The sequence below is a fragment of the Stegostoma tigrinum genome, chromosome 24, assembly GCF_030684315.1.
Source record: "Stegostoma tigrinum isolate sSteTig4 chromosome 24, sSteTig4.hap1, whole genome shotgun sequence".
Classification (NCBI taxonomy): domain Eukaryota; kingdom Metazoa; phylum Chordata; class Chondrichthyes; order Orectolobiformes; family Stegostomatidae; genus Stegostoma; species Stegostoma tigrinum.
Genome location: NC_081377.1, coordinates 30,576,966 through 30,602,980, shown reverse-complemented (window position 1 = coordinate 30,602,980; position 26,015 = coordinate 30,576,966). Strand labels below are relative to the sequence as shown.

At 40.3% G+C, this 26,015-nt stretch overlaps 1 protein-coding gene across 1 annotated transcript; it reads left to right on the top strand.

Annotated features, from left to right (window-relative positions):
• Positions 1–904: 904 nt before the first annotated feature.
• Positions 905–5,026, top strand: LOC125464887 (transcription factor SOX-7-like). The gene is made up of 2 exons (XM_048557752.1): positions 905–1,118; positions 4,215–5,026. The coding sequence occupies exons 1-2, from the start codon at positions 905–907 to the stop codon at positions 5,024–5,026; spliced, it is 1,026 nt and encodes a 341-aa protein (XP_048413709.1).
• The last annotated feature ends 20,989 nt before the right edge of the window (positions 5,027–26,015 follow it).

Here is a 26,015-nt window from a genome sequence, read left to right as displayed (position 1 = left end):
AGAATGGCCAAAAGCCTCCAGCAATGGAGTTGCCTAAATATATCCCTAAGCTCCCATTGCTTCTACATCCCCTTCTCCCTCCAACTTTTAAAACCTTCTCAAAGTGTACCTTTGCTTCTATTCAGACTCAGTATTCATTTCCTCATTTGTCACTAGGGTACTATATTCTTTGGCTTTTCTGTTCTCATCATATAATATGAAGGGAGTCAAAGGTTTATCCTTTGCATATTTGAACTGTAATTATTCCAGTTTTAGACTGGCTTGTATTCCCAGCCTGTCAGCTGTCATGATCACAGGACACTAAGTTAGTACCACTTTCCAAAAAGATAAAATTTTGTGAGTTTTATTCATTTTTTAACAGGTGGATTGAGATTGTAAATTCCTCATCCTAGTGTGGGCAATGCTATGATTGAATGGATTTAACCTGGAAAAGCACAGTTCTCCTCACGGACAATGTTTTCAGATACTTATTGGCTCACAGCCATGAGAAAAATGTTCTAATTTGATATGCAAATTTGTGAGATCCTTAGCATGGCCATCTTCTATTTCCAGTGTACTTTGCATTGTCATTCATTTCTTAACATTAATTATCTTAAGGCCACATGGAGAACACAAGTGCTTGGAGAGTCGGTTGACTGTAGGTCAGTTCAAAGGATGTGTAATATTGATATGAATAATGATGCTCTGGATCATGTAGAAAAAGTAGTCCCAACCGGATCTTAAATGTAGCTTTTGTTTGTCTTGAATCCACTGGGTGAGTTTGCACTGACAGTCATATTGTAATCATGTAGGAGGAGCTTATGTTCAACACAAAACCTGATATAAACACTGAGTTTATCGGTTCTCACAAGACATTTGGCTTTTCCGATGAAGACCGAGAACAAGGCCGCTCCTACTAGTGAAGATGAGAGCAGCCAGCACAGGCTATGTTGATGCTGGTACTTTCTTCCTAAATGCCTCTGAGTCTCTTGATCAGCCAAGGGATTGTGGGACCCAGATCACCATCAGCCGAATTCCCCGACCCATGAATGCCTTTATGGTGTGGGCGAAAGATGAGAGGAAGAGGCTGTCTTTGCAGAACCCTAATCTCCAGAACACAGAGCTCAGCAAACTGTTGGGTAAGGATCGGCAGAGTAGGGAATGGTTCCAATGCTCTTTTTTTTTACATACGTAAACAGCCTCGCAAATAAAGTAACCATATTGTTGAGACATTGTCCAATGTAAGGTTTTGAAATTCATAGACTACAGATTATGGCTGTGTTATTTCTTTTACAGCATGTTATACGTACATTGAAAGGCAAATTACATTTCTTTCCTTCTCCTCGTTTGTGCTGCAACACGTTATCCAACTGTATGTAAAAGCATGACTATGAATCTGTCTCAGAATGAGTTCTTTCCATGTATGTGTGTGTGCAAGTGCATCTGTTTCTGTGCTTTTTTACATGTAAGTGAATAGATACCCTTGCATAGCTGCACATACGTGGATACAATTCTATATACATGCATTTACAAATCCATTTGTACATAGATATATATGTAAGCTTTTGATTATGAAATTATTGATATGTAAAGCAACAGACAGGGCTTACATTTCCATAGCACCGTTCAGAATCTTTTCGGCGGTGAATTACTTAGAGACACACTGTCATTGTTGCACCCAGCAAGATACTGGAAACAATAAGTGGATAACCAGATAATCAGTTTTAATTATGCGCGTTGAAAGATAATTATTGACTGGAATAGTCAGACGAGGTCTTCATCAAAACACTAACATTAAATCTCCTAGATCCATCCAAAAGGACAGGTGTAGCTTCAGTTAAATGACCACCCAGAAAGATGACAGCTCCAATAAAGTAATTTATTTTATGCTACCCACTGAACCACTGATGGCATCTTTTAAAATCCGAGGCCATATTGAGAGTTAGGAAATGCATATGCAATATTTCTCCTTTGTGGAATTGACACTACCTTGTCTTTTATTGAAATAACTTTGCCCTTGTAGTCCTTGAACAACTTTCTTGTGCAAAACATTCTCTCAATCCATCAATGCAGTGAGTAGCTCAGCTCTACAGAACAAGGCTGGAGCCTTTTATTCTGGTCAGGAGTCTCAATCACTTGCTGAAGAGGTGGCAAGACGGTTACCCTGATTTTCAGGAGCAAGGTTCACCATATCTTGTTGCAATCTGGCAATTTGGAAAGCAGAGATGGGCCTGTATCCAAAGTGATGTCCCTGGAGACAGAAACCCCTACCCAGAGATGCCAGCTAACCAGAGGCCAGCAGGCCTTCCAAATTGGTAGGCCCATATGGAAGGCCATGGTTGTGCTCAGAGTATACAAATGTCCTGAGGATCCAAGGCGTCAGATCAGTGTTTTTTGTACAACTGCAGTCCAGGTGAGCTGAAGTCCTTTAGTGTTTATTGATTGATCATTGAAGAGCTTCAAGTGGTGGTAGAGTGAGAAAGTAAACCTTGGGCCTTCCTCCTTCAAATTTAATCTAGGAAAAGAACAAAAGACAGTGAAGTTATGGAACACCAACATGCTGCCTAATTAAGTTGCAGTGTCACTTTCATTTCACCACATTAAAGACACTCAATGAATGCAAATTGTCATGGAGAAGAGACAAACATCGGGAGATTTATAGGCCGTTTCTCTGTTGCATTTTGTTGAGTTGCTTTTGGAACAAGGTGGCCAATGTCTGCCGTATTTGGAAGGCAATTGTGTAATGATAAATTCACTGGCCTAGTAATTCAGAACCCCAGACTCATGAATTAAGAGATGGTAACATTTGAGTTCAATGAAAAAAAATCTGAAATTAAAAAGCTGATCTAATGACAATCATGTAACCACTATCAATTGTTGTAAATTAAAACCTGTCTGGAATCACTAATATCCTTTAAGGAAGTAAATCTGGCATCCTTAACTGGTCTGGCCTACATGTGAATGCAGGACTGATAGTAATACGGTTGATTCTTAACTGCTGTCTGTGTGATTAAGGGCGAACAGTGAATGATGGCTGACCTAACAATGCCCACATCCCATGACTGAATAAAAAAGAAATTAAAATGAATAAATTCAGAGAAACTTCTTTATCCAGATTGTTACTGTATGGGACTTGCTATCACATTGCATAGTCCAGATAAGTAACACAGATGCATTTAAGCGCTAACTGGAAAGGTACATGTGGTGGAAGTGAATAGAGATTATGTAGATAGTGCAGAGGAAGTCAGGTGGAAGGAGGCTTCTGCGGGGCATGAACAGCAGCATGGATCATTTGGGCCAGATGCACCATTCCTGGGGTTCGGCTGGCCACTGATATCCATGATAAACCTGCCAACTTCACATCCTCTCACCTTGCTTCCTGTCAGAACTCCATTACATCCTTCCAATTTCTCCATCTCCATTACATCTATTCAGATGATGCCATCTTCCAAAGACAAGACCTCAGACAAGTTTGCCTTTATCTTCAACCAAGGTTTCCCCGTCACTGTGTTTGACAAGACCTACAGCCATTTCTGGCCCATTTTCCATGCTCCTGCCTTCATCTCCCACCCTTCCTTCCCACAATAATGATAGAGACTCCTGATTCTCACTTCCCACTTCATCAGCTTCTACATCCAAATAATCATAAGCCGTTCCAGCAGATGTTACCACCAGACAACTATTCCCTCCCCTTCCTTATCAGCCTTCCACAGGGACTGTTCCCTTTGAGATACTCTGGTCCAGTGTGCCTTTATACCAAAAACCTCCACACTTTGGAGAGAAGGAGGCTAAGAGGGGATTTAATAGAGACATACAAGATGATCAGAGGATTAGACAGGGTGGACAGTGAGAGTCTTTTTCCTAGGATGATGACGTCGTTTTGTACGAGGGGGCATAGCTGCAAATTGAGGGGTGATAGATTTAAGACAATGTCAGAGATAGGTTCTTTACTCAGAGTGGTAAGGGCGTGGAACACCCTGCCTTCCAATGTAGTGAACTCACCCACATTAGGGGCATTTAAATAGTCCTTGGATAAGCATATGGATGATGAATGGATAGTGTAGGGAGTTGGGCTTAGATTAGTTCACAGATTGGCACAACATCAAGGGCCAAAGGGCCTATTCTGCGCTGTATTGTTCTATGTTCTAAATAATATATAACCTGAATTATATCTTTCTGATTTTTTTACACCATCTCCAGCCAGTCTCAATGATCCTCCTTCTTTCCTTTACCAGGAAGGTGTTGGAAATCGCTTACAGTGGTGCAGAAACGGCCATATATCCTGGAAGCAGAGAGGTTGCGTGTTGAACACATGTTAGAGTATCCCAACTACAAATATAGGCCACGACGAAAAAGCCAAACCCGTGGCCCCTATAGGAATGGCATTTCTGCTCCCAAGGATGGCACTGACCAACTGGAATCCACAGGCCTTCAAGACAAGGAAACCCCCACCAGAACCCAGACAATGGACCATACCAACAGCCCAAACCACCCCCCAAAAATAAATTCGCCCTCCAGCATGCTGGAAACCTTCCCTTTTGGGAAACAGCCTCCAGTCTCCAGAGGGCAAATTACTGACCCACTTCGCACATCAGAAACTGGGAATGTGTTGACAGGGATGGAATGTTCGAGGTCTCATCCAGTTTATAGTCATCCTCAAACCAATTGGAGTCCATACTGCAGCCAATTCCACCAGCCAGGCCCACTGCTCCCTCCCTACAATACAACACTGTGTTCTCATAATGTGGGAGTTGGAACCTCTCCATTGGTTCGAACTTTAGCCCACTGCTGTGGTCAGCAATGTCAAGCTCCGCAAAGAGTGAATAGCTCAGAAGGCCTGGACAGTTTGTGCTATGCTGAGCTGCTGGCTGACGTGGATCGCAATGAGTTTGACCAGTACCTCAACAATGACTCCTGGTCCGATCCACTTGGCCATCTATTGAATGAAAAAGTCTTTGGGAGCAATGACACCAATGAAACTGATCTTGTGTCTGTGTTGGCTGACATGAACACAGCCTGTTACAATACAATTTCCAGATTCATTTGACACTATTTTATCGTGGCACTCCCAGGCCAGCAGGTGATAGAGCACTGCACTGCCTCGGTGCTATCTTTCAGAAGAGTCATTAAACTGATGACACATCTATCCTACAGATGTATGTACAACATCCCAATGGCACTATTCAAGGTAAAAAAAGAGAAGTTCTTTCCGATATCCTGTTCCAATATTTGAGACTCAATCAACACCACTAAAGACAGATTATGTGACCATAATTACATTGCTGAAGTGAGAATTTACCATGAGCATGTTGGCATTTCCTGCATTCGTGACTTTAGAGGTGCAGCATTACATTGGTTGTAAAATACTTTGGGACTTCAGAAAGCTGCTGTTTAAAGTCATATCCTTCTGTCAGACTTTCTTTACCTTTCTTTCTCAGCCAATGAATTGGGCAAATGGAAATGAGCATATTGTAAGTACTTTACGCAGAAAGAAAGGTTTCATTTTTTTCTTGTATACCACAATAATAGAGAATACATAACTGAATTTTGATAATCAATCAACAAATACATTTGAAGTACTAGTTTCAAATTTACATCAAAAGTTTAGTTTTAGGTTTCTGAGGTCAAAAAGATCAAATTTGGCAGAGCTCCCATATGCAGAGTGAACCTGGGAGTGGCTGACAAGCATGTCTTGGAGAGCAAGGAGGCTCCAAATGAAGCAGAAAAATTGTGAGAAAAGTATTGGAGAATAACCTGTTGTACAAAAGTAGAGGATTCACTCTGGAGGCCAATTCTCTAGTATATTTAATAGATACGTCCATAATCTTTGCTTCGGTTACTATAGTAATTTTCTAACTTGACCTCTAAATATTGGAAATTCAGAGGGTGAAGGGGGTGAAGGAAGGTGCTGAGATCAGTTGGGAGTATTAGAGGTATCTGTAATTTAACAAATAGGGACTGGGGAAAGATAAATCAGATGGCACTATATGTGGTTTGGAAATCATATTGAAAGGTTTCGTTTTTCTTCACAAGCGATACAAAATCTGGAGTTAATTTATCAACAAAAGGTATGCTGGGGAGGGGTGGGCATTGTTTGAGGAGGGAGAGGTGGGAGGTCATGGTCAGAGCAGTGACTCATTATTTTGTGAAAGCAAGTGGGCGCTGATTATCTTCTGGACTCGAGGGACTGGATTTTTGCAGCTGGGGGTGAGTCTTAATGGAAGTGTGTTAAAAACAATGGCATTATTGGCCAGTTTGCCACCTCCATTAACAACCTGGGCCATTTTCCAAAGGGCAAGATGTGAGAGGGGATGTGAGAGCTTGAGAAGTTAATTGCAGTAACAATCAGGAAATCAAATCAATAAGAAACTCACTGGGAGCCTGCCTTTGCATTTTTCCAAATCTTCATGGTTCTGGGTAACCATTAGATGTATCAAATAGGGGCCAGCTGAAGAGTGGCAAGAACAAGATGGACTGAGGTTTGAATGGAGAAACATCAACACATAAGTGGGGTGAATGGATTAAATAGAGAGAGGAGGCATGACTTTCACACAGTAAGGCTAAAAGTTTTTCTCCAGATCAGAAGTTCATACTCTGTCCCAGATTCTAGGAACAAAATCTTTCGGGGATGAGAGACTGCTTGTCCCTGCCCTCTTCCCCGACCCCGTAGCCCCACACCCTTCTAGCATAAAAGCCAATTGACAACCAAATGACCGAGAAGATTTTCCTGCAGCTCTAATAGGCTATGGGTGGCCTAGATTTGTGCCCTGCAATAAGAAGAAGTCCCACAGCCTGCAGCTGTCAGTCAAACAGATTGCAGTGTGGCTCCAGCGGTTCCAGCAGCACCAAGAAATCATTAGTAAGTCCTGTTGGTTCCAATGTATCCCACAGCAAGTTAGTTTGGTGGCATTCTACAGGAAGGATTTTTTCACCATAGGGATGAGAGTGAGAGGACTGGCAACATGGCATGGGTGCTTTAGGCAGCAAGCAAGTAGGAAAGAAGAGATGTATTATTATTTCGGGTGGGGTACCTCTAGGAAGGGTCATGTGGTTGGACAAAGCTTCCCTATGTCTGGGCCAAAAGCTTTGGGTTCAAACTATACAATAAGATGTAGGGCATTCATCCCATTCAATCTGTTCTACCATTCAGTCATGGCGACATGTTTCTCAACCTTATTCTCCTGCCTTCTCCCAGTAACGATTAACCCTTTATTAATCAAAAAGCTATCTAACTTTATCTTAAATACGCTCAAAGACTTGGCCTCCACAACCTCTGTGGCAATGACTTCCGTAGATTAACCACCCTCTGACTGAAGAAATTCCTCTTCATCTCAGTTCTAAAGTGTCACCCTTTCACTCTGAATCTATGTCTATGTATCCTAGTCTCTCGTACTAGTAGAAACATCTTCTCGACATCCACTCTACTCAAATCTCTCAGTATTCTGTAAGTTTCAATCAGATCCCCCCTCATCCTACTGATCTCTGACAAGTATAAATCCAAAGTCTTGAACTGCTCCACATTTGACAAGCCCGTCAGACCCGGGATCATTCTTGTAAACCTATGGCAGGCAATGAGTGAGAGAGTTACCTGGTCAGCCAGAGCCATATGACAGCTGTAATGCAACAGCCTCTCCATGTTGAAATACTCCACATACTGATTCTTGCCACCAGCAGATATCATTCTTGCTTCAAGACGATAGCTATCTTCATCTGGGAGCAAGGTTTTCCCACCCCACATTGGGGCATTCGCCTTCTGAAGATTATAACCCACAAACCATCTCTGTCTCTGAAAAGCATTTTAAAGGATAGACTGAGATACAAGGTCTAGAGCTGAATGAACACAGCAGGCCAAGCAGCATCAGAGGAGCAGGAAAGCTGACATTTCGGCTCTAGACCCTTCTTCAGAAAAAGTTTGGTGTTTTTTCTGAAGAAGGATCTAGAGCCGAAACGTCAGCTTTAGAACATAGAACAGTGTAGCACAGTACAGGCCCTTCGCCCCACGATGTTGTGCCGAACATTTACCCTAATCCTAAGGTCTATCTAACCTCCACCCCTAGCTTACATTATCATCCATATGCCTATTTAATAGTCATTTAAATGCCCCAAATGAGGCCGACTCCACTACCCTCTCCAGCAATGCATTCCACGTCCCGACCATTCTCTGAGTAAAGAACCTACCTCTGACGACTCCCTTCACTCACTTTAAAACTATGCCCCCTCGTAATAGCTACCTCCACCCTAGGAAAAAGTCTCTGGCTGTCAACTCTATCTATACCTCTGATCACTTTGTACACCTCTATCAAGTCATCTCTCATCCTTTGTCGTTCTAAAGAGAAAAGCCCTAGCTCTCTCAAACTTACCTTGTAAGACTTTCCCTCCATTCCAGGCAACATCCTGGTAAATCTCCTCTGCACCTTTTCCAATGATTCGCATCTTTCCTGTAATGAGGTGACACAATACTCCAGATGTGGCTGAACCAGGCTTTTGTATAGCTGGAGCATAACTTCACGGCTCTTGAACTCAATCCTCTATTAATGAAAGCTAACACATCATTAATAACTCTATCCACCTGGGTGGCAGCTTTCAGGAAACTGTGAACAAGAAACCAAGATCCGTCTGCTCCTCCACACTGCCAAGAATCTTTCCGTTAACCATGAATTCTGCTTTCAAGCTTCCTGCACCTCTTATGCTGCTTGGCCTGCTGTGTTCATCCAGCTCTACACCTTGTTATCTCAGATTCTCCAGCATTGGCAGTTCCCACTATCTCGTAAAGGATAGACTGCCACTCCTACCCACATGCCCATACTAACCATTCTGTAGTGTGAGTTGCTGATTATTATTGGCCTAAAGTTTAATTGAAATGGATTAAAGCCTCAATAAAACAAAATATCAGTTCCAAATGGAAATTTACCCTCCCGCTTCCAATTGTACAATTTCCAGGCCATTTAGATGAAGGATAGATCAGAAGTCATGTGACGCAATTGTTTTAACTGTGCTGAAGGAATAGAACTGAATGTAAAAAATAAAATATCATGAAGTGTTCAAGGCTACCTTGAGCCTAAACCAACCCGGAACATTGATCAGAAACTGGAAGAGTTCAATGCTCCGAGTGTTCAACTTCCAATTTTTGAGTGATTCCTGGAACAAAAACTCTGGAACCCAGCTAAAGAATTGAAGACTAATTTAACTTTTGCAGGGCAAGTGCTTAGTTAGACACAGACAATGGGAGGAACTAAGAAAGAAACTTCTCTACAGTTAGTTAAACTATTAATGGGAGCTCAGGATCACACAACAGGAGAGCTTGGTTGGCAAATTCAGGTCCATGTCCTTCCTGGGGAGTGAATTTACTATTTCCCAGATGACTTTGGGGACAAGGAACATTGACCCTTTACCACATCCATCAGGAAACTGTCACAGCATTCCCTGCAATTTTCTTCCATTAATGTTGCTCATTACACACAGATTGACAGCACAGACTCAACAGTAAGACAGCTATTTCTGTGTGTCATTGAACTGACACACATACAATAAGGCACAAATAATTCACTATAGATGTTCATTAAGTGGGGAAGGGAATCAACCGGGTTTCAAAAGTGTATCTTGAAACATGGGGAAAATCATGAAATTGTTAGGTTTAAGAATGTGAAAAAAATAGTCTCTTTGAAGATCTATCAAGGTTACCTTCGACCAAACATCGATTTCTCATTGCTTTTATTTTAATTTCCAGACGTTTCTTTTTCTCCTGATTATGCAAATAAAAAATGGTTTGTGTAAAATACATGGTCAATGATTACTTCTTAAGAGTGTTTCCATTTTTTAAATTAAGGTTCCTTGGTATGCCAAAATCTTAGTCCAGCACTTGTGTGCTTAATCTACAGTGACACTCTGAGGCAGTAGTGTGGGAGCTCTGTGTAAATTTCCTCCTTTGGATCAGATCAAAGTGAGGTCCTGTCTCCCCTGGATAACACTGTAGACCTAATGTGTTATTCTAAAAAGAACAGGGAGTTCTCCTGACATCCTGAGCACAATGCCTCCCTCAATAAAAACATCACTGAATATTGTCTACTCTGTACATCATCACAAAGCTATGTGTCATGGCATTTCAAAGCAATTTATTGTATGCAAACAATTTGAGAAGCTTCTGAAAAACAAGTTATGATATAAAGACATATCTTCCCATATATTTTCTTTGCTCCATTTCCTGGAGTCTTCCCCCTACTCCTTGTCCCAAAAAGTGGACAGACAATGCTGATAGGTGGATATCATCACTGGGGGACAAGTTAATTGGGCATCAGTTTTCTTAAATGTATCCAGAATTGAAGAATCTAAGCCCAAAAACTTCAATGATGCCTTGAAATCCTAATCTGATTTTTGCCTCAGTTAAACATCCCAGAGTACCTATCGTAGCCCTTTACTTACATGTTAATCAATCATTTGTCTAATTCAGCCTCAAAATATTCTGTTGTAGGTAAATTACCACAGGTTACCTTTGTTTAAGCTATTTATTAAAAAGTTTCACAGACAATCAAATACTGAAACAATGATTTAAACTTTATTGCATATAGCAACCAAAATAAGACCCCTGAAGTAAGCAAGTTAAGCCTCGCAATTCAACTTGGCCATTACTCCATTAATGGCGAAATCTAGCCAGGATTCCAAACCTTGGATGTGTCCAGTTTTTGAACCTGATGCAGTGCTGTTCTTCGAAGTTCTGCTGCTGAATCATTCTGGTGTTGGATTCTGATACAATTTTCTCTCTTTCACGTTTGCGGGGTGACATTATTGATGATTCTTTAGATTCCTTTCATCTCCAACATTGATTACACTTCTGGAGACCTCAAAACTGTAGCTTGCTTTCTTGCCAGAAATAACTCACTATTCCTTATTACATTCAGAGTTGGCTGTTTGAAACAGGCTATCCTGCAATTAACCCCTTTACTTCAGAGCATTTCTCCTGTAGGCAATTTTAATTGCCCCTTTGCCACAAGGCAGCAGGTAATCAAGCAATGTTCTCTCTTCTCTAGCAGGAAACAGTTTGTTTATGTTGCTTCCACTTCTGTTTCCTACTGCTGGTTAACGAGCAAGTTGCTTTTAATTCCTTTTCATGTTGGGGAATAATTTATTCCAGAGTTATTGCTGATGCTTTCAATCCATGAAGTTTTTGAAGTTTTAAATGTACATTGCCACAATCAATGACTCTGCATTCACCACACTCGGGGAAGGAAGCCGAGATTTGCAGTCCTCTGGAAATTTTTTCTCCTAATTTCTGTTTTAAGCAGGAGATCACTTATTTTTAACGTGATTGCAATAGCCAGTGCTAAGTGATCCCATAAACAAAGATTCAGATTTGAGCTTTGTGACATTTAGTTATGCATGGCAGTGAACAGTTGAACAACTCACTGGAGGAGGAAGCTTCAGTCTAAATTAAAACTACATTGAAACATAGAAACTAGGTACAAGAGATGGCCATTTGGCTCTTTGAACCCGCACCACCATTCATTATGATCATGGCTGACCGTGCAATCTCAGTATCCCATTCTCGCTTTTTCTACATACCCCTTAATCCCTTTAGTCGCAAGCACCACGTCCAGATGCCTCTTGAATATATCTAACAAACTGGCCCCAAAAGCTTTCTATGGTAGAGAATTCCACGGCTTCACAACTCTCTGAGTGAAGAAATTCTCCCTTTTCTCAGTCATGAATGGCTTTTCCCTTATTCTTAGAGAGTGACCCATAGTTTTGGACTCACCCACCCCTGTGAATTTGAGCCTAAGCATTCAAAAGTGCAGGAACAAACAGCATTCTGGCTGTGATTTGAAGCAGTCGCTTTGCGAAGCCTCTCTCTTCCTTTCCTTCCATCTTCCTTTTCTCTGTTTCAATCTTTTGATCTTTCTTCCTTTCTTCCTATCTTTCTTTTTCCACTTGTTCTCATTCCCTCACTTTTTATGTCTTTATTCCTGCCTTCCCTCTTTCATTCCTTCCTTTGCCCTCAGCTAGTGCAACCTAAGACTTATCACCTAATTCTGCCAACATTTAGTTTTAATGACCCAGGAGTAATCCTTGATATAGAGGCTCAGAGTGAATGGGCAGCAAGTAGTTTTTAGGAGAATGTGTATTCTATGCAAAACAGGGATGCTCCACATTTTCCTTTCTTTTACTGTCTTGCTTTCATTTCCACTAACATTAGAGATGAACTTCTGGTCATATGTTGAGCAGATCTGAATAAATTATACTCTGTGGTGCCTCTGTGCACCCTGCAATCTTTATATACTTGTACGGCAGTCACAGTGTGACTTTACATCATTCTGTACTATATATAGGTCCTGAAATCAAGAGATAGTCGTCTATGATTATAATGTCAGCAGCCTAATGCTTATTAGCTGTTACAGTAGAGTGAGCAATGCGCCAGAGTAGTTTTGATTTATCTTGGCAGATATTGGAAATTAATTAAAAGCAAATTCAAGAACTGTCTTTTGTATGTTTCCTATTTTATTCAATACGAGGTGATATCACATTTATTTAATCATAAATCATAAAAGTTGTGCCACTATCCTCTTCTATCTAAGAGGATAGATTAAGCCTCATTTTAACTTGTCTCCTGAAAGGCAGCTAGTGAAATGTTTTAGGAAAGTAGAAAAGTGATTAACTTTGTTGGCACAGACTGAGCATTGAACCAGCAGATTAAGGGAATTTAATGTGTAAACCCACTGAAGAACAAACAAAGTGGATGCTTCATTACTGGATAAGTAGGTGCCTTATTACAGCTACAGAGGTGGGGGTTACTTATGTGCAGTGGTAGCATACTGACTACCTGCAGACCCAGTCAGCATAGGTTCACAGCCCCACCTCGATTATTAAATGTTTATTCAAAAGAGTAGTGGTCTTTGTGACACTGTCCCTATCTCTGGGCTAGGAGGTCTGGATTTAAGCCCTACCTGCTTCAGATGTTACAAATGAGCATGAGGGAACAATTCGATTTTGGTTATGCGCACCCCCAGGCATTATTTTAATTCTGCTGTGTTTGGCAGGTCTATTACTGAACGTACCTGCTCAGGAAACCAGATGCAGATTTATTCATTTCACAAAGGTCATTTCACAAAGCAAAGCTATTTTAATCTATCAAAAAGTAAACAGTAAAATCCTATTGTTGAAAAATGCTAATTACTTAAGACAGCACCTTTTGGTTCTTGTTCACAAGTGGTGAGATTTCTGACTTTGCCATTGGTTGGCTTCCATATCCTGCCTAAAAATCCCCCTGGTGATACTTCAACTGTAATCTCAGGCCAGGGCACCTTGACGCATTGACTATGTCTCAGGAAACCTAGTCTACCAGTGATTTTCCGCTCTGCTTTTCAAAAGAGTTACCATTTTTTATTCTTTCACAGCATCACCGGCTTGGCCAACAATTGTTGACCATCCTCAAAAGCTCACGAGAAGGTGGTAGTGAGCTCCTTTTCAATCCAGTACAGTACATGTAGCGTAAGAACATACACAGTATTGCTAGAGAGGAAGCTCTAGGATCTTACCCCAGTAACAATGAGGAGGAGTAATATAGTTCTAAGTTAGGATATATGTGTCTCTGCTGCCCTTATCCTTTTAGACGGAAGTGGAATGTGCTGTTCAGCCTTCATAAGTTACTGCAGTGCACCTTGAGGGCGGTATACATTGCTGCCATTGTACATTGGTGTGGATGGAGCGAATACTTAAGGTAGCAATGTTATACCAGTCAAGTGGGCTGCTGTGTCCTGGATGGTGTCATGTTCCTTTAGAGTTTTTGGAGTTAAATTTATCCAGGCAAGTTGGGAATATTCCATCACACTCCCGAGTTGTGCTTTGGTGATCATGAACAGACTTTGTTGTGGATGAAGATGAGTTACTTGCCACAGAATTCCCAATCTCTGACCTATTCTATTTATATGGCTAGTTCAGTCCCATTTCTGATGACTTTTAACCCTAAGATGTTGATAGTGGGGGATTCAGTGATGGCAATGCAAATGAATGTCAAAGAATGATGGTTAGATTCTCTGTTCTTAGAGAGATGGTCAATGCCTGTCACTTGTGTAGCACAATTGTTACTTGCTGCTTGTTAGCCCAGATCCTGAATGTTGCCCAGGTCTTGCCATGAATGAACAAAGACTACTTCAGTGTTTAGGGCATCGCAATTTAAAAAATAAAACCATTCATGGGATGTTACATTGTTGGCTAGGCTAGCCTTTATTGCCTACTCTAACTGTCCAGAGAACGGTTAAGATTCAAACCACATTATTGTGGGTTTAGAGTCATATGTAGGCCAGACCAGATAAGGACAGCAAATTTCCTTCCTTAAAGGACATTAATGAACCAGATGGGTTTATACAGCAATCAACATTGGTTACATGTCACCATTAGTCTAGTTTTTTTTATTTTATATATTTATTAGTTTCAAATTTCACCAGCTGCTATGATGCAGTTTGAATCCACATTCCCAGAACATTAGCCTCAGGTTCTGGATTAGCAGATTGGTGACATTATCATTATGTCACCACTTCCTTTAAAGGGGCTGAATATTGTGCAATCATTAGCAAACACCCTGCTTCTGACCCTATAATGGAGAGAAGTTCATTGAAGAAGATGTTTGGGTCCAGTGCACATTCCTGAGGTACTCTTTACGTATTCACTTTTGTTCGCAACACCATTCACAGCCATGCCTTCAGCTTGGCCCCATGTCTGTGTAATTGTATTCTTTGTAACATCTTAAAGTCCCGAGTTCTCCATAAAGGGAACAGGAGCAGGTGCACATTGGATTACTGGCTTGTCATGCCTCTACACCCAAGACACTCCCTCTGCCTTTTGTTCTACCTTTGATCTCTAATCTCCCTTATCCTTTGACTTTTAGCTCTACTCTGCTGTACTTGTCCTTCACCTTCATCAATAAAACTAACCTAAACATTTCTCTCTCTTCAGTTTTGAAGTAGAATCAAATGGGACTTGAAATGACTCTTTTCTATCTCTGCAGATGCTGGCAGATTTGCTGTGTTACTCCAGCATTTTCTGTTTTTATTTCAGATTTCCAACATCCAAAGTATTTTGCTTGTAATTTAGTGTCATAAGGGGAAGCTCATGTTCACCTGAGAAAAAGCCTCATTGCCACTGATACTTTCAAACAAACACCAAGAATTTGGCTGGTGTAGAGAAGGACACGCCCTGTCAGGTCCTTCATTCACACGCAGGATCTGAACTCCAGTGAACACTAAGGAAGCAGCGATGGGAAAGCAACTGTTGTTCGTTTCCTTCGGGAATGTGCTGTTGCAATTTGGGGTTGAAAGGAAATAATTTTGGCATCAGGTTGCTGAGTTCTGAATACCTACTGGGCCACCCCAGGCAGCTTCCCAGGAAAGGAGACCCATGTTGGCCTATGGCATAAGTGAAGTGGTGAGACGATCAGTGATCAGCCCACATTCTTAATTCAGCTGGCCTCCCAAAGTTTTCATCATCTTCTTTCAGTTTCTGAATTTTTGAATTCTGAGGTTTTGAGAGGTTGGGTACTCAGGACAGAAACTTGGACTTAACATTGAATCTCAAGTGTTTCTATTAACTACATGAAAAAGCAGTATCGAGCCGTGTTGTATTTCTGATGTGATTGGCTCATGTAATTGCTGTAAATATGACAATCAACAACACTCAAGAAACTTGACACCATCCAGGGCAAAGCAGCTCACTTAATTGGAACCACATCCACAAATATCTACTTCCTCCACCACCAGTGCTTAGTAGCAGTAGTGTGCAGTTAGAGGATTAAGCAGAGGTGTTTAGTTCTGAAAGATTAATGGAGTTACAACAAAAATATGAGGCAGTAAAAGATTTACATCATGAAGGCTGCTCGGAAGAGCAATCATTATGTATCCCAGAATGTTTTTACCTTAAGGACAGAATCCTGAGGCATTGGTGGAGACCTTGGCAGGCTAGTGCAGAGGAGAAATGGCTAGACGTTCACCAGATTGTGTTGCTGGTAGAATACAGACAGGAAGTATTGTGGGTAGAATATGAATTGCCTGTAGGAGGTCATCTAGGAGTGGGGAAGGCTCAGGCTAAGATATAGGAGTATTTCTATTGGCCTGGATTACATAAAGGTGTGGATGAATTTTGCCGTACCTGTCATACATGTCAGATGATAAGAAAGCCACAGGCAGTAATAAAACCTATACCTTTGATGCCAATTCGCACCACACGGGTTATGATTGATTGTGTAGGTCTCCTCCCTAAAACCAAAAGTGAGAACCAGCATTTGCTAAACATAATAAATGTGTCTACCAGATTTCTGGAGGCAATTTCATTATGGAATGTCAAAGCAAAAAAAGTTGTAGAAAAGTTGTTTGCTTTATTTACCCATTATGGACTACCCAGGGAGATTCAATCAGACCAAGGGTCCAATTTTACTATCAAATTATTTAAGAAGGTCATGGATAGTTTAGACATCCAATACTTTAACTCAAGTGCATACCATCCTGAATCCTAGGGGCCATTGGAAAGGTGTCATCACACCTTAAAGACCAGACTGAGAGCTTATTGCCAGGATTAACCAAATGATTAGGATAAAAGTACCCATTTACATTATTTGTTATTAGAGATTCTCCAAATGAATCAACAGAGTTTACCCCATTTGAATTATATTCAGACATGAAGAGGATCTTTAAAATGAATTAAGGAAACATTAAAAGGTCCGAAGTCAAAGATCTTACAGTTGGAGTTTGAGGCATCTGAGGTGAGACAAAGATTAAACAGAGTAAGTGAATTAGCTAGACAACATTTGAAGGTAGCACAGCACCGAATGAAACAAGGAGATGAGTAATCTAAAAATTGTACATTTGCCTGTGTAGATAAAGTCTTGGTGTTGTTACCAATAGTAGGAGATCCCTCCAAAGCAAGGTTTCGTTGTCCCTTGCCGATGGAAAAGAAATTAAGTCAGATGAATTAAAGATGCCAGATAGGAAAAAAATTTTCAGGTATGTCATCAAAACATGCCGAAACCTTACATGACAGAGAAGGGGAACCAGAGAAATAGGTTACTGTTAGGTAATGCCACTCTGAGTAAGGAATTAAATCCAATAGATTTGGATTCTTATGTGCCTCAGAATAAATTGAATAATGAGGAAATCCTTAAAGAATGGAATCAGGTCATAAGAAATCTGTCTCAGGAACAGAGAACTGAATTGAAAGGCTTGTTACAGCACTATGAGGACATATGAAGAAACAGAACACGGAGGACTAATACCATAGTACATGAGGTAGGTGTAGGGAATGCAGTTCCAATGAAACAACACCTCTACAGGCTTAATCCTCTCAAAGCAACACAGGCACAGAAGGAAGTGGATGCAATGCTCCAAGAAGGCATCATCGAACTGAGTTGAAGCAAGTGGAGTTTGCCGACCATGTTGGTTCACAAACCTGATGTTACTCCATGATTCTGCATAGATTATTGGAAGGTCAATGCTGTGACTAAATCGGACTCACCCAATTCCAAGGCTGGAGGATAGTGTTGAAAATGTAAGAAAAACCACTCACATCACCAAGTTGGACTTATTTCACGATTACTGGAAACTACCTTTGATGAGAAAGTGGAGAAAGAAGTTTCTGCATTTGTATCCTCAAATAGGCTGTATCAATTTAAAGTAATGCCCTTTGAAATGAAGAATGCACCTGCCATATTTCAAGGGCTAATGAATAGAGTTATGGCATGATTGACTAATTGTGCCACCTATATAGATGGCTTAGTGATCTTTAGCCATTCATGGATAGATCAAATGGTGCATTTGGCTGAGCTCTTTGAGACACTATGGAAGGAAAATTTGGTCATAAATTTGGCAAAAGCAGAATTTGCAAAGGCAGAAGTAACATACTTCGGACATAACATCAGACACAGGCAGATGACACCAAGGAACATGAAGATGAAGGCCATCAAGGGATTTCCACGACTGCCCTCGAAGCAAAAGATGCTACAATTTTTGGGACTGAGCAGATTCTGCAGGAGGTTTGTACCAAACTTTAGTAGCGCGGTAGCACCACTGACAGATTTCTTAAAGAACACAAAATTCCAAGGCAAAGCCAGGAAACACTTGAGAATTTAAAAGCAGTATTAACCACTGCACCAGTTTTAGCCATGCCAAATTTACAGAAACCCTGTAAAGTTGCTGTCAACACAAGGGATATAGGGGTTGGAGCTGTGTTGTTACAGGAGGATATTTGTGATATTTAAGGCTAATTGGTTATTTTTCAAAGAAACTCAATATCCATCAGAGAAAATATTCAACCACTGAAAATCAATTATCAAATTTGTTGCTAGCTTTATAACATTTTAATGTTTATCTTGCAAACAATGTGTCAGAGACAGTTGTATACACTGATCACAATCCTCTGACATTTTTGGAAAGATTTAAAGATAGGAACACCAGACTATTTCATTGGACTCTTGTGTTACTCGCATTTAATTTACAGAATGTACATGTTGCAGGTCATGAAAATATTATTATGGATGCATTTTAGCGATTTTAAAAGGAAAATGTATACGTAAGATAGAAATGGTCGTGTTCTTTTTTTATATGTATAATAAATTAGCATGAAATGTGTAACTCGAGATTAATGACCTGTGTATCTAGTAATAGTCGTGTTTAGCTTTAGAGAAAATAATGGAACCATGTTTTCATCATTATAGTTCTCTTTTTACTTATGGGGGGAGGTGTTGTGAAGTTGCATAGAATGCGTATTGATTGGAAGGCAGGACATTAGAATTTGTTTATAAAATGATGGGGGGGACGAAAAAGATGATGTACTTTTTCTAATCTTGGAGATTTAAAAACTGCCTCTGAGCAGCAGCAGGCAAGGAGTTCCTGAAATTGAAACATTTGTATCAAAAGGCTATATGGTTAGCAGCACAGGCAGTAGTCTTGTTTTTTATTAAGGCAACCAGTTTGAATCAGTCAATTAATTTAAGTCAGGTGCTTAGAGAGTAAAAAAAATAAAATCGTATGGTTTTGACAACCTAGGACCAATCCTAATGGAAGAAATTGACAGGTCATCAAGGATTTAAAAGAAGACAGTATTTGAAAACTGGTAGGAGAACAATTGCCATCTATTAGAGTTAACAACTAGCAGCCCCAGAGAGAAAATCACTGGCTCTCACAAAATCACCATCTGACTAAAGGGAGAGCGGCACCCTAAGCCAATACTCCTGACACAACAATTTGACAGAGAAAGATTTTACTGACTGAAAAACAGTGGTGAAGGTACAGAACATTCTGGAAGATGCATCCTGGCCATAATTTTGAGAGACTAAGTTTTAAGCTTTTTTTTATTAGTTTGGTTTATATAAGTGGGATTTGTATTTATTGGAATGGCGTACCATAAAAAGTTTGTTTTGTTTGGGAATAGTTTGTAGCTGAAGGGGAATTGTTCAGTTTATTAGTAGTTCTGTTAACTTGTTCACCATTACAGTTAGACAAATAGTTACCTGTTGATTATAGAGTGATTGTCAGGAGCTCATTTAACTTCACCTTTTTAACAAATTGGGGGATGAGAGGCAGGTTATGACACTTTTCACACATCCTTTCACAGATAATAAGGTAAGGCGAGTGTTTTAGTTTTGGTTATCAGATGGGGGTTGACCTCCATTTTATAATACCACTCATTCAAAGCATTTTAGAAGTTTAAATATCCCAGCAGCCCAGTGTGGCAGTCTCTCAGCCTGGCATGGTGGCCTTTCAGCCCGGTGTTGCCTCAGCATGGACTTCTGGTCTCAAGGTGATTCCAGAGCAGTCTGTCAGCCTCAAGAACATTGAGATGAAGCCCAGCCCAGTCTGGAGTCAACATCCTGTTGAGACTGGAGGCTAGATGCCAGCGTGGACTGGGTTGGCAAGGCCATTGTTCTGATCTTTCTATTTCTCTATTTTCTAATTGATTTCTACAATCTACAACACTGGACTTTTTATTTCTTTATTTTTCTAATGTATTTCCCTAGGAACTTGTACTGAAGAATCTGTACCTAGGTACCTTTGTGTATAAGATGGTGCCAGAATTAGCAACATGTAAACTTTTGACTGTATTCATTGGTACATGCAACAACAAAGCTAATTCATTCATAACTGAAAGTGTCTTTCAGCTGTAGGCTCAAACTGAGCTGATGTTACTTAAAATTATTACATAGCATGAGGACATATTCGTGGGTATGGGTTGGCTTTAGTACCATGGTGCCAGGGGTGAGCTCAGGGGTGAACATACACTCCTTTCATTGACCAGGCTTTGACCTTGGATTGAGATGGGAATAAATCTAATGAGAAAAGGAGATAATACCAAGAAGCAGTGTGAAAGAAAATTATATTCAATGCAAATAATTCTAACAGTTTAAATTCTCAGTCAAATTAATTTATTATTTATGTTTGGTACTGTGAAAGACATATTTGAATGTGAAAGGTGAGTGTTCTGGCTGTATTGTTGAATCGAATCAACTTCAAGTGCTGATGCTGAATCATCAAGGTCAATCAGAAACACATGCAACACGATACAGTGAATTAACACTTTCACCACTTCAGGAGCTCGTCGTCAACTGGTTAGATATTTGGCACAAAAACAGAAAAGCTGAGCAAGTCTGACAGCATCCATGCTTTCTGTTAACCTGGGTCTTAAAACAGGAAATTGAGGAATTTTGCATGCTTGGATAAAACATTTGACTTTTGGCTCCACAAATAATGGGACTTGATTTGCAGTGTATTGCTCCAGTGAATCATAACATAATCTATCACGCATTCAGCAATCTCTGTATTTGCAAATAATACATAATCTTTCAACTGTGCAGGTCTTCCAGAAATATGCATGTGCATTATTCTTGGTTGTTAATCTGCTAACTGGCAATTTCTGGGGTTATGTTCCACCCCCAATAAGTGTTACTTCCACAGTGAATGCAGTTGCCAGCTGTTATTGCTAAACCATTTCCTTACCGTAGCCCTCCAGACTGATGATGATTTTAGACAGTGTACAGTGTGATATCAGATTGTCCTCCAGCTGTCTGCAGTAAAGGAGCAGATTCTCCAATTATGTATATATATTTGTAGGTACAAACACAGCTGATACACATACTCAATGTGTAAAATCAAGGTCACAGCTAATTGACACAAGTCTGGGTTGCCATGTGAGCTGCACTAGGATGACAGCTTCAAATGTTTGCACTCTGACTCTCCAGTCTCAGCTTTGGCGATAATTCAGACGTTTCATCAAAGTGAACCTTGACATTCTTTCATTTCACACCTGATTTTGTCACTCACTCCTGTTACTGCTTCTGGTTTCAGTAGTGCTCTAGCTATTGACTTTGATCCTGTGAGACATTAGTCTTTCGGACTGGACTACTCTTCATGCCTAAAATTCTGGAAAATTCTGGTCCCAAAATGTTAATTCTGCTTTCTGTCCACAGATGCTGCCAGACCGGTTGATTTTCTCCAGCAATTTCTGTTTTTGTTTCAGATTTCCAGCATCTGCATTTCTTTGTTTTCTGCTTGGCATTTCATCTACATTTAGTTGCTTTAGTCCTTTGCATTGATGACAGTAACGAACTTTGCTGCGGCAGGTTGTAGCAAAATGTCTTCAGTGGGGCACAGAGTAGTGATTTTTCTTCAAAGTTTGCTTGATGACCTTCAAATCCATGCAAACTCTCAGTTTTAGATTGAGCTTTAGACTTACTTCAGTTAGGTGAGTGAATTTTGCTTAGTGTCTACTATCTAGAATTCCAGGTCTTCACTCTCCCATTGCATTGGGCTCTCAGCTTCACTAAGAATCATAGAATCATAGAATACAGAGTGGAAGCAGGCCATTCAGCCCATTGAGTCCATATCACTTGCCCTAGAGGACTGCATTATTTTGGTCCTGTTCCCTGAATTATTAGTTCGTGTCTCTCAATTACCACAAAAGCAAATTCCTGCAGATATTGGAAACCTGAACCATAAGCAGAAAGTGCTGGAAATGTAGAGCTGGTCTGGCACCATCTGTGGACAGAGCAGTTAAGTCAACATCTGAATTGCCATCAAACTGAAATATTGGTTGGAAATGTTCAAATCCTGGTCTGGTAGACTTTTTGGAAGTGGGGATGGGGTTGGTTTAGTGGTGGTTTTTGGGGGGGGCGGTGCAGGGGTGAGGGGTGCATAGGGTCGGGAGCAGGGAGAGAATCCACAAGGAAGCACACCAAGTCAGCTCCTTATGCATGTCCGCTATCAGGGTTTTTTTTTCCCAGGTGTGGCTGAATAGGTGGGAGGAAGCAATTAAGATTTGTAAGACCCTAAAGCATGGTGAATTACAGGATTAGTTGGAATTTTGCCCAATAGATATCTGCCACTGGAAAAATAGTCTTTTTTTTGGGTCTGGCTTCTGGAAAATGAACGCTTTTAAAATCCGCATTCAGTGCCAATTCAAGATTCTGAAGCAAGGAGAAAATATTGTTAATCACTTGGATTCTGTCTTCACTGAAGCTGCCGGACCTAGTGAGTACAGTATCATCCCTTCTCCCTGTACATTAATTCAGCAACGTAGCCTCTGGGACCCACTCATTCAGTTGGCCAAATGATGAATGTGTCAATCAGAATAATGCAGACAGTTTGATTCATGTTTCAAACAAGGCGGACGTCGGACCTGCCTCTTCATCCTGCTCATGAAGGCAATAGCAAATCACAAACTGACAATAGACTGCCAAAAGAACCTGTTCAGGATGAATGCATCAGCAGACAATAAGCTAAGGGCTGGAATATAACCACTTTTTCTCACTTAACCAACTAGTGAATGTGGAAGCCACTTCGGATGTTGAGAGAAGTAAGGAGTCACTTTTGCTTTTGTGCGATGGCTCTGTTCATAGTCGTGGGTAAGATTTTAATTCCTATTGTCTGATATAATTGGGATTGTAGCATCTAGAAATTATCTTATTCTGCTGCTGTTGAGGGGCAGTGTGGCATTGGCAGTCCAATGGTCAGCAATTTATTTGTATTTTTTAAAAAATCATTTCACTAAAATGAAAAAGTATCATTGCAAAATAAAAATTCAGAATTTTGAAACCAAGTACTTGGATAATTGACAAGAATCTTTGGGAAAATGCATATTTTACAGATAGAATCAAAAAGAATCAAAATTAAAATAGACATAAATCTAAATTATAATTTTGTTAAAAGAACTATGTTTTTGTCAGTAAAGCCATGTTTAAAAGTCATATTTAATTTAAGATTCAAAGGATTAAGACAATTATGGCTAAGGCCAGATTAAGAACCAGAAGGTACAGTTTTGAAGTTATACAAAAGAAAAAAACTAAGATGAGAAACAAGCTTTTTTCACACAGTGAGTAGTTAGGGTTTGGAATGCACTGCCTGGAAATATGTTGGGGGTCAAGTTTGGTTCAGGCCATCAAAAGGGTATTAGATGATTATTTAAATAGAAACTATGTGCAAGGTTTTGGGAGGATAAGCAGTAGTTTGACACTAAATCAAAACGCTCAGAAAGTCAGTGCTGATATGAAAGGCGAAAGGTTTCTTTCTGCATCGTAACAATTCTATGACTTTTTTTCAGCTGCTGATTCTTGTGTTAAGAAATTGGTTGCAAATCGCTCATTCAAAATAATTTACTATCTCAATTATATTAGGAACAATAATGGTTTCAGCCATAAACTTTGAGCCAAGGATTTTAACTATAACCACCTCAATTAACTGAAGCACATCAATAGGTTTATTTAAAGCATTATGATGTCTTCTCGTTAAAATAATCATTAGAAGCTATAAAGTGCCGCATAATGATTAGCCTTTTATCTTACAGTAAAAGCAGGCTCTTACCTTTTGAGTTTAATTTTTTAGCTCTTCTCATGTTATTGTGGTCTGACTAAATAAGATTGGGAGCAACAAATGAGATTTTAAAGTTTCAGGGTGGCAGGCTGAAGACTCCTGGTGTAGCCTGTCCTCTACCTTCGAGCCGAAATTTCAAGGCAGCAATCAGAGAAATATTGAGATCATTCGGAAAAAAGCTGCTGTTGCATTGCCAAAGTTTTAATCTAGATAGGTGCTTGGATTGCAATACATATATCGATCTTTCTTTTGTGAAATTTTCGAAAAATACTCATTATACTCCACTAGCTGGAGCACAAAATCTAGACTGACACTCCAGTGCCATATTGAGGGGGACGCAACACTGACTGAGGCCTCACCTTGAGGCATGGAACTGAAGCCTGTCCTCTCAAGTGGACATTAAAGATGCCTGGCAGAGACTGAAGAGCCGAGGGTGATTCCCCTCTAGTCCCAGTCCAACATTTATCCATCAACCAACATTACCAAAGCTAAATAGGTAAAACAGGTCATTGTCACATTGGCATTTTTAAGAACTTACTGTACCTGCTGTGTTGCTTACATCACATACTTTGTGACTTTACAATGTAGAGAGGGCTTTTGTGATGCACTGTCCCTACCTCTGTACCAGGGGAGCCTGCTCTAGAGGTGTGCGATGAGCATCTCTCTGAACAGGTCGATTTGAATTATTATTTTTTGAAAACATTGATCAAGAGTTGTGGACATTGGGACTAAAAGGTCTTTCAAAAATCTAAAGTGTTGAAAGAAATGTGAGTTTAGTGAAATGAAGCTGTGAAAGGATATTGTGCCTAAATATGGTCATGAGCAGGATTATTGTTTATTTATAGGGTAGCACGGTTTAATGGTATTTGATGGATAATAATTCTATTAGGTAATTGCAGTTAATTGGTTATTACCTTTTTTAGCCAGCAGAGATTACATAGGTGCTGCCATAGTAACAGTGCTAATGACTGGTTTCAGGAGAAGCAGAGAGAGTCTGAGGATTTTCGCTGACGTTTTCAAGGGGGTTCAACATTTCAACAATAGTACTTTATTCACACTTGGAGGGAATGAATCAGGTAGAAGAATGATATCCTGTTTACTTAGTGAATGTGACAAGGCCAGCATTTATTTCCCATTCCCATCTACCTTCAGGAAGTGGGGGTGAGCCACATTTTCAAACCAATGCAGTTTGTACAATTGTGGAATCCTAGGGTTATAATACAACCAAAGTGAAGGAATGGCAATGTGTGCCAAGGTTAGAATGGCCTGCTGCCCTTCTCCCAAAGGTGGTAGAGATTTGCTGGTTTGAGAGGTCCTATACATTCAAATGCAGTCGCCAGGATATCCATGATGGAGGGAGTTGTATATCTTCGATGGTGGGCTAAGTGCCAATAAAGTGAGTGTGCACATTCTAGTTTACACCTCCTTACCTCCTTAAAGTTAAGTATTGAAGCCAGTCATTAGCAATGGTGGAGTTTTGTCCCTTCGCTATTTTCACCCAGTGGCAATGGAGGAATGGAATCTATGTGTCCCATCTCAGGATAGAGTGTGATTGTAGGTGATTCCAATGCACTTGCTGCTTTTAGCTGGTGGATGCTATGTATTTTATGGGTGCTCCCAGCGAAGTCTTAATAACTTCCTGCAGTGAATCCTGCAATTTGGATATACTGCTGGTGAAGTTACTAGTCTAGAAGACATTGTTTGGTAATACGGAACTTAAATGCAACTGAAAAAGGATACATCTTATCAAAACTTTAGCCTTGAACTTAACATGACAATTCACAAGAATACCAATGTTAAGGTGAAACTAACATTTATAGTCTAAAGGGGAGAGTGCTGATCGGCAAGTGGACTTTGATTGTTCTGAGGAAAGGTGATAGGACCTAAAATGTTAACTCTGATTTCTTTTCTTCACAGAAGTTGCTAGACCTGCTGATCTTTTCCAGCAACTCCTGTTTTTGTTCCTGCAATTCTTTCGGCTTTGATTGGTAGAGCTTTTGTCTTGGGAAATATGCCACTTCGTGACAATGAACAGTTAAGTGCCAAGCTTTTTTAAGTTTTATTTCATAACATTTGGAATTTCTTTCAAGTTAGACACTATCCCAGCATGGGACACATGAATTCCTTCACTGCGATCGGGTGAGAGTAGTGGAGGGACATGCCCAGTGCAGGATTCAGCGTTTGTTTGCAATTAAGGAGGTG

Coding starts and splice junctions, on each gene's coding strand:
- LOC125464887 (XM_048557752.1), top strand. CDS start 905: ATGAGAGCAGCCAGCACAGGCTATGTTGATGCTGGTACTTTCTTCCTA. Junction 1,119..4,214: donor AGAGCTCAGCAAACTGTTGG/GTAAGGATCGGC, acceptor TTCCTTTACCAG/GAAGGTGTTGGAAATCGCTT.